This window comes from Thunnus albacares, chromosome 12, assembly GCF_914725855.1.
Source record: "Thunnus albacares chromosome 12, fThuAlb1.1, whole genome shotgun sequence".
Taxonomy (NCBI): Eukaryota; Metazoa; Chordata; class Actinopteri; order Scombriformes; family Scombridae; genus Thunnus; species Thunnus albacares.
Window position 1 is genome coordinate 9,277,970 of NC_058117.1, and position 10,165 is coordinate 9,288,134.

The window sequence follows — 10,165 nt, forward strand, 5'->3', positions numbered from 1 at the left end:
TGTGTGTATGTGTATGTATATATGTACATGGTTATGCATATGTATATGTTTTGAGGTTTTTTTGTTTGTTTGTTTTTTTATCTTCTTGCCCTTTGTCTTTCTTTTCTTATGATGTGTTTCTATATTAGTTGATTATTCTCTGGTATGATTTTTTAGTATGAAATGTTAATGTTCTAGGAACTCGTACTGTTTGTTACCAGTATTTTGTAATGTTTTGCCCGGAGGAGTCTGGGGTAGGGTGGGTGGATTGTCTTTGTTTTACTTTTATAATTCCTTTTTTTTCTTTGTCTCATGTCTATTTATGTTTGAAAAAATAATTGAAAACTATCCTCAAAAAATAAATAAATGAATGAATAAAACCAACATTGACTTATGATAGACGTCCTGATGCAAACCGCAGTCAACCCACTCAATCCAGTTTCACAACCATCCACCCTGACCGCCCATTAGTCCTTGGACGATGACAAGAGGTCAATTGTCAAGAAAACGTAAACATAGGCCATTTAAGCACTAAGCAACAAACAACATATGCTGTCATTTCTTTCTGGCAAGGACATCGCACTGTAAAGCCATCCTTCAGTCCCTGACTAAATATAGCAGATGTGGCTACAAATCTACAGTATCCATCTGTATCAGGGTAAAGCCTTGCTGTCCAGACTCAGGTGTTGGCTGGTGTGTCAGTCTCTTTTTCCTGCCATGTGCCTCATCTTCAGCATCTTTCCCTGATGCACATGATCCTGTACATCCAGAATGTAAAGTGGAGATCCTACGTCCCTTGTTGTTCTAGCATATGCCTTAATCAGTCAACAATTCTTAATGAGTCTTTGGCTTTCATGAAGCCAATTATATGCATTCTCTTCCAAGAAGATGGTGGATACTTAATTTCCATTAATACGGTCTCAATTACTGCTGCAACCACTTAGTTATGGAGCCATGAGGAGGAGAGAAAGTAAGTAAGAAAGAAATTCATCAAGGCATGAGGTTTCATAGCCTCCATAGTGTGTCAGCAGCACTCAAGAGCTGTTCTTTATTTGACCAATCTTATATCTACTTAATATACAATACTTAATATTCACTCCTCTCAACCACCACAACTCCAAATTCTGCTGTTGTTCCTCCCTCTGTCATAGCTGTTCCCAGGCAGAGCAGTCTACCTCCAAGATTCAGTGGCTCTCTTAACCTCTGAACCGCTGGTCCAATTTTTTAATGAGAAATCTCTCAGTGTCTTATGAGGGACTTTCCACCTTTACACCGGTGACAGTCGCAGTGAAGCACCTCTGGAAGAGACGCTCAGGGTCTGGCGGCTGATTATCACAGTGCAGCTTCCTGCTCATGAAGTGCTTTCTGAATCCCTGTGGACCAGAGGCACAGCTCACTCTCGCATGACTGGATCCCTCACTGGGATCTCCTGCTGGAAAGCACACAGACAATTGCACAAGATCCATGGTTCAAGATCACATATCATGTGCTCTGTTCACCTACCAAACACAAAAGAAAAATGGGTCCATTTAAAGATTTAAAACGCTGCTGATTGCAGAGATTTGTCAGAACTGAAGGCTTTCAGAAAGAACAGATCAGAATAAAACTTTTAACTCCTTTTTATGAGTCTACTTGAGAGAGCCTACACACACACACACACACGCCTACACACACACTAACCTGGCACTCTGAGGGGTAGGCCGTTGTCAAGACGACTGGGTTTGGTGGCGATGAAGAGGTAGCAAAGGACACATACGGTGATGAGGAAGGCAAGAAGGACCACCGCTGCAATGGACAGACCAACAAGAGCGCCAATACTGAGAGGAGAGGAGAGGAGAGGAGAGGAGAGGAGAGGAGAGGAGAGGAGAGGAGAGGAGAGGAGAGGAGAGAGGGCAATAAGAGAAGACAAGATGATGTGAGGGATGCAAAAGAAAATACTGAAAGAGAGAAGATCAAATATGGAAAGATAAATAGTGGGGTGAAGGGTATGAGGTGAGAAATTGCATTGAACTGGACATGGAAAAAACTATAAAACTATATTTTGCCTGTGCCAAAGATAATCTTCAGAACAAATCAGATGTGTATGGTGTAGTTCTAACTGTCACACTGGAGAAAAGCAATGACCAGAATGAGAGAAAGGAGGGGCACAGGTAAAAAGGATTCCAGCAACTAAAGAAAAATTAGCTTTTGAAATGATACTGACACAAAGTCAGTGATGTATCACCGGAGAATAGTATCTGATAAGTGAGACCATGTTTAAAAAAGGTGCTGCTGCCTACATTCTGCACAGTTAGACAATTTAAACAATAATCTGTTGACCATGATGGGAAATACATACAACAACCTCTGTGATGTTCAGGAATTTTAAATAGGTGACTAAATAAGAAATATGACAAATAATGACTTCCCTCCTTACCTCAGCCACCACATGTATCCATACTCATACGGGAAAAAACTGTTGGGATCATCACAGCAATACTTAACATCATTAAATCCGCAACAGTAGACAGCAGCAGCATTTCCCGGTTTGGGGCAGGAGAAACCGTCCACAAACACACCGTCAGCGCTGTAGTAACCGCTGCATTCAGCGCTCATGCTGCAGCAGGAAAAAAAACACACTTATGATCCGTTAAACGTGGATTAAAGTGAAGAAAATCTCCGCATCCTCAGCAGGAGTAGTAGTGCGCTCTGACAGTGGCGGAGTGTGTTTTTCCATCAGCTGTTTCCCGGTGAATGAGCCGACTGAGAGACAGAGATGTAAAACTTTGAATCTGAAGAAATCCGGTTCCTTCCCTCCCCCTCTTTTCATCCCTCCCTCCCTCTTTCATCACCCGCAGACACACACATATGTTCTCACCTCCTAACTTAATCTGCTTGAGTTTGTAGACACAATAAGCTTATTTGTTGATGATGGATGTATTGAACACTTTTGTGTTTCCCTTCACCTTAACCTGAACCTAATCTAACCCTAACAGACCTCGACACATCACTGTTTTTCCGCAATGCTGTTAATTACCCACAAAAAAGAGAAAAAGATGCACAACTTCTGTATAAGAAAAAGTTGAGCCTTCTACTGAAATGATTTGTGAATATCTCATAAACTCGATTTTTAAATATTCGGTTTTAATTGTAGGTGATTTCATCACTTAATTGTAGGATTTAACCAACTTAAGTTCAGAAAAACTAATGTCTGTGTTTCTTCCATTACAGTCGCTTCTGCAATAGAGTTAATGTCCATACTGAATAACAATATCTGTCCAACCAACTGCGATTTAATAGCCATGTAATACATTCACCATTTGCTTTTTTTTAAACCCAGTGGGTGTTTTTAAAAAGTTGCTGATCACATACTGTGATAATTATTGGAGCTGTGCCCTGTTTTACATAATAGTCATGTTAATTTGTCCATGTAGGAAGGATGTTGCAAAATCCCTCATGGTACAAAATAGCGAAGAGCTGCATGGTGAGTGTAATGCATGTGTAGCAGGTGTATTAATATATTTGCTCACATTTCAGTAGCACAAGGACACTTATCTACTGTTCTGCCTGATTCATCACCGATTAAAGGTCCTATAATTTTTGACACATAGGCCTACAGCTGTATTCAAATATGTGTTTGACTCCCAGACGAACATTTAAAGTCCCCCTCCACTCAAAAATGTGTTTTACTTATTATTACTTCACTTGGATGTTTAAGGCGTGATCTACTATCATGATTTGTGACATCACATCTAGTTCTGAGCCAGTTGTGGTCCAGTATGCAATTAACACTTATATGGTGTAGAAACCTGAAGCCTCCAGTGCACAAACACTGAGAAATGAAACATATATTTGCATGTTCATAGATTCTGGATTTTTCAATGAGGGAAGGAGTAGATGTAATTTCAAGGATTTTAATAAGCAGTAAATAGTAATTGAACTTTTTTGATGGACAAAACATGTTAAGACACATTTTTTATTCAAAGCAGAGTAATTTATTTATCTTAAAACATGTATGGAGGGGATCTTTAACATTGTACATACTTCTAAATCAAAGCACAATTAATCTGAAGTAGGTAACATTAAACAGTGTATTATTACATTATTGCTGAATCTTGATTACTTAAACGTTCAGCTCAGATGGCTCAACCCACTTATGCAAATAATACTTTGATACCTTATTATATAATACAATAAAATACCCATACAATTTAAAAACTCATGGTACACCCACACAGTTGTTGCCCTTTTTGTCTGATTAAACCTTTTCTCAGGATTGTGTGGGTCTGTGATTGACATCTCCTTCACTTCTTATGAGTACATTAGCTGTATCAGAAATGACTCCCAATTTATTAATGCACTATATTTAAAGTATTATTTGAGTGTCTGAATTTACATTTATGCTCTATACAGTGTCCAAAAAAACTTCCACAATTAAGCAAAAATAAGTTGTGCCCATGCCTTATACATTACATTACAGTTACGAGACTCTTCACCTGTCAGTGCTGACATGAAATGATAATAATTCATGGCCTTGAAGCTCGGTGAACGGAGATATTGATAGTGGAATAAGATTTTTTTTGTCTTTATATCAAAGATAATCCTAAAAATACTATTAGGTAATATTGTATTTAATGTTGATGTATGTGGAGTGATTGGGCTTGGCAGTAACACTGCAACTCAACCCAACAAGCCAGTTATGAAAAGTAAATGTTTACAAGTCATAAAAATGGGATTGTTTCATATCTCTACCATTCATCCATATCACATTAACACAGTGTTATTACACATCCATGCTACACCCACACATGTGTTTTTGATTATTTTACCTAGTTAGACATCTCCTCTGGGCTGTGTAGGCGCAAACAGACGACACATGATTGACATCTCCCTCGCTCTGCTATTACACTGAGTTGTAGGTGTGAGGGATAACTGATGTATTTAACATTCCTGTTGGAGTCTCAGCTTGAACAAGGAAAGAAGTCGAATCATCCAGAATAACTGAATGCACTTAAATGGTTGCAACTGACCTTAAAGCTGCACTTATCAATATTTATACATTAACTATGATTAAAATGACAATGTGAAATGTGAAAGGGGTCGCTCATAGTGACAAACCAAAGAGAATTATCACCTGAGTGCCGTTCCCCTCAGACTTTTGACATCTTTTAGGTCATTGTTTTGGTTATATGGCCAACAACTTTATTGTTTTGGTTCACGGTCGGTGCTCTCATCAACCTCCTTTTTAACAAAAAAGCACCAACAAAAAGCCACTTCCCTGCATCAAATTAGCATTTAACAGCAAAACAGCCAGATATTTCCCTCAGGGATTAGCAGAGACTTAGAGAACTAAATGTTGTAAATATTGGAATGACATTTGCCAGGTGCCCAGAAACATGACTCCAAATGACTTTCTAACAAATTAGCCATATTATCTTTATAAGGTTATGTCAGTGCCCGTTGGCATGTCACCCAGATGTAATATAGATAAGAAAAACTGATAAATAGGTTTAATATCCTTGGTAGATTGTTTGTTTAAAGCTAACATGCTACTATGCTCACTTGGCTTGACAGAAAGCAGCCTGGACTAAGACTGACAAGATCTTGCTGACATCTGATTGAGTCCATGACTTTGCAATAGACATTAAAGCTCCATTTGGTTGAAACTTTTCTCTTACAGTTTTCACAGACTCCGCTCAGTATGACTCATTCTTCACTGAAGCTTCTAATTTCATGCTGAAATAGCTCTTATTCAGACCAATACATTCATTTGCAATGTCATGTGTAATCATATTTCTTGAGATTATTTTTTTCCTTCATAATTCAAAGTGAAAAGAGACAGTGGAATTAAGAGGGAGGGTTTGCAATATATAACAAAAAGGCTCTATACATTCAGACTTCAGCACAACACAGGTTGAGGCACCTAGACACAAAAGCCCTGTCTAAAATTTTAATGACAAAGCACACAGTAAATAAATTCTCGCTGTAAAGAAATATATAATGGAAAATACACCAACTACATAAACTTTGATACTACAGTATTTTGGGACTTGAATGTAGTATTACTATCCACTGAACTTACACAGAATGATGGGGAAAACCTTCAGTTGTCATTGTTTCCTGGGTAGCCTTCTTAATAATGTTGTTCAGCCCCTGTTAGTGACTTTGCTGTGGAAAGTCAACAGATCCACTTCCCTCATAAGAAAAGGCTCATTATTGGTCAAAGTCCTTCACATCGGCTCTCATCGTCAAATGTAAACAACAGTAAAGCAAAGAGAAATAACAGTTAAGACTTCCTGTTAGAAAATGGAGACACATACATCTTTCAAGTGCACTTAAGCCCACACACAATGACACATCATCTTAGCAGTACTGAGGTCGTAGCAAAGTTGGTTGGTCAAATGAACAATATTGGAAAATCAGAACAAAAATATAGAGGCTAAATGTTGAGATTGACATATTATCATGTTATAAAGTTCTTATGGCAAAAATGTTAGCAAACAGGTTAGCAAACACCAGCTGATTCACACATCTGGCAGACACAAAGAAACATTAGCATTCAGTTGGAGTCGTTTTTCAGACCAAGTGATGAATGAATGTACAATATTCATTCTCCCTTTAGCTCTGTTTTTGGTCTTGACTAACTCCTGTTGGAAATAACACTGATAAGAGCAGAGAGACTGAACTTTTTCCCACATTCATAGTAATTTAATCAATTGTTGATATAAACATTGTTTAGAGCAGCTTTAAGGTTACAATTTGGTTTAGGGGGTTAAAGTAGAAATGAAGATTAGGCGAAGAAAAACACCTCCCCAACCAGCCCCCCAACAGCTCACTGTTGTTGATGTTTTCATATACATACGCACAGCTCACAGTGGAGTGCCAAAACATAACCATATCCAATATATCCAATATAGTGCCACATTTAATACAAAACTGTTCTGCATTCTTTTGTGATTCTATTTGATGCATTACAAGCATCTTAAATGGAAAACTGTATCTGCCGTAAGATGTTGTCATTGATTTGATACTTACAAACAAATGACATGAAGCTGTGGAAGTCAGATGTTTGTTTGTAATTATGAACCATTTCTGACAAATATCACACCATGGAAATGTCAAACACTTCATCGCATAATAAGAGACAAGGATTTAATATGTTGTGTGTGAGGTGTACCAGTTTTCCTTAATGTAATTACCTAATCTTGCCCCTTAGTTTGATAACAGAAGTACATACAACAAATATTTTTTTGAATACTGAGGAAATTCAGATTTTAATTCTTAATTCTGATATGGGATGTGGATGCTTTTATGTTGAAAAGAAGGCTTTTGAAGTTAAATGATAATTTTCCAAGAAGAACATTAATAAACTGAGCAATAAAAAAAAATGACATCAAGGGAAGATGAAACTGTCACTGACACTTGGAAAACAAGTCTGTATGATTGACTGAATGGAGCATTCACATATCTTTTCTGAAGCTCAAACTCTTTTAATCAGAAAAGAAAACAGTCCATCCATTCCCTCAGATGACTTCTGTCTGCTCTGAGGATGGTGTGCATACAATACATGTAGCAAATGGGTTAAAACAAGGGGAGAAAACAAATGTAAATCATCAAAATGAAGGATTTACATGATTCTTCTGTATGAGGTACATTGCTGGTGTAGATTGTAATTACTTCTAAGATGGACAGAGAAAGGTAAATTCATGAACGTGATGGTTTTTAATGAGACCACTCAGACCCAGGATCAGGAGCTCCAATAACAAGGTGCAAGGGAATGTCCTCTGGTTTGAGGGATCTGCACATGAAAGATGCTGTTTCTAGTCATCATGTTAAGGAGGAAGTGGACCATTGAAATTCTCTCTGATGAGCATTGATCCTGCTCATCACTAGGCAAACATATGGTGCAGAAATATCATCACAGGTGAGAAATGTCTTATGCGGAGTCTTAGTAAGTAGTAAGTAAATAACGCAATCCTTTAAAATGAAGAAATACGGAAAAAGTTACCATAGCAATTGAGGAAATAATTCCACTCAGTAACATCTGTGGAAAAAGAAGGTTGTGGGTTCAAAAAGGCTTTAACAGTGCTGTTCAGGTGTTTAAATTTCCAAAGGGTTGACTATCTTGAGCTTTATTGGAGATTTCACAGGGACAAGCCATTTAAAATTGCACAAAATTGGGAAAAGTTTTCATTCACTTCTTATTTTTCACAGAAATACCCTTCTCAGTTTTTCTTTTCACTATCGCTTGCCTCTGTGTCAGTCTGCAACTGCCATACCAAAAGCATGTTTGCACAAACTCTTGAGCTCTACAAAGGAGTTTTCAGAAGAAAAAAAATGCATCACATTATTTGCTGGATTTATGAGTAAAAAGTGCAAGGAGTGGACCAGAGTTAGTCAAAGAGAATAATATCTCCTGCCACCCCAAGAAAATGTGTTCCATCATAAAAAGCACAAACATTTTGTTGCAATGAACATAAATTCAAGATATGAGCAGCAGATACACAGTGACAAAGGTGAACAGAAAGAATATTTAGAAAGACAGAGGGATCAGTATCAGCCAGTAGTTCACGATGGAATCAGCTGCTCCACTGCAGCCTGACAGGCAGCAACCGCATTCATTCTTGCTCTCAGTTTAGCAAACCAAGCACCAAATCTGCTAAAAATTTCCCTGAGATGATATGTAATGGAATATGTTGAGGCTCACAGCAGATGACCTGTGGATGTCGAACATGCATGCCCATCTAAATGAATGAGGAGCACACCAGGCCTGACTGCTCGCTCTAATCCCAGATTATCTCTGCCAGTCCAATCCAGAAACAGGGAAAAATTGGCAGAAGAAAGGGGATTATTTGACAGTGGTGAGGGATTGTGGAGTGACATGGCGGTTAAAGCACACACCTACTTGTTCATAAACATCACTCACACACACACACTCACACACACACACACACACACACATACACACACCCTCACAAACGTGCGAACAGAAATGCACTTATTACAGTCACATATATGGACAAATCTGCAGCTTCAAATGCAGCTTGAATATTTCAGACTGAGGCCCGTCCTCTCGTCACCTCATATTCATGAACGTGTCGATGTAAGAAGCAAACGATCATAGCGGTGGCCTGACCCTTGCCGCTGACACCCTGCCCCCCACCCACTAACTCTCCCTTCCCCATCCATCTCTCCTCCCCTATCAGCCCGCAGAGAGCCGTCGATAAACATCCTCCATCACTGTGCTCCGCCACATGACAAATAACGGTGACCACTCTTGTGTGAGCTGCATGCTGCACAGCAACAATCACCACAACACTCAAAATCCCTGCACCACCTCATTCTGTATGTACATTATACGTATGCTGCACTTCTTCTAAATTTAATTGAGATTTTATTTCTGTCTTGCATGTGCAGGGTTATGTGCTCTGCAAATAAGAGTGCAATGCCTTCGACTGTTTGATTTTCTATTAACTGAAAGTAATGCATCAGTTTTCACCTTGTTGACATCAATGAGCTCAAGCAAGTCATTTCTTAATTAGCATCATTGGTATTTTGTGGCAGTGAGCATATTGTAGTGCATAAAACTGTCTTGAAATCAGCTGAAAATGTGATTGAAAATCAAAAAGGTGCAGATAACAATAACGGTATTGAAAGAGGTTTGCTGATATGACTGCATCAGGAGAGAAACCACACCAAACAGCACCAGCCTGTGATTTCCAGACATTCTATTTTTCTCCGCCATTCAGCCTTTGAGGAGGTGGAGTCGTTTGTCAGTGACTGTGTTTCAAATAAAGGCAACGTTTCACACCTGCTCTATATAGCATGTGTTCTCCCTTTTTAGCGCTACCTGGGAACAATTTTGTGGATGTTGTTACATGTTCACTGAAGCATATCAAGCTTATACATGTAACATGCTGCAAGCACAAAGAAAAGAAATGAGCTTATCTCTCAAAACATCCCTACTCGTGTCAAGCCCAACCAGTTACCTACTCCATTTCACACCTTCGTAGAAACCATTAAGTTGGAACACGTACAGGTATGCATAAAGGTTGGAACTGCAAGTAATTTATTCCATTTTACAGCCAATGGATTAAGCTTTTGAACAAACTCTTCATGGTGGATTTGAGACAATTCCTGCTTTAACAGTTACTTAACCCTCTTTCTTCAGCACTGAAAGACATGGCAAATCATTTTTTGCCTCTAG

General features: G+C 38.7%; 1 protein-coding gene across 2 annotated transcripts; it reads right to left on the minus strand.

Moving 5' to 3' along the window:
* Positions 1 to 306: 306 nt before the first annotated feature.
* Positions 307 to 2,742, minus strand: LOC122994137 (protein shisa-like-2A). Of its 2 annotated transcripts, none has more exons than XM_044368669.1 (3): positions 2,396 to 2,742; positions 1,660 to 1,796; positions 307 to 1,408 (listed from the first exon to the last, which is right to left on the minus strand). In XM_044368669.1, exons 1-3 carry the CDS (start codon positions 2,572 to 2,574, stop codon positions 1,227 to 1,229), a joined length of 498 nt encoding a protein of 165 aa, XP_044224604.1. In that variant the 5' UTR covers positions 2,575 to 2,742; the 3' UTR covers positions 307 to 1,226. The 2 variants fall into 2 exon arrangements, with proteins under 2 accessions (XP_044224604.1, XP_044224603.1); XM_044368668.1 differs by having other exon boundaries at positions 307 to 1,411.
* Positions 2,743 to 10,165: the final 7,423 nt, after the last annotated feature.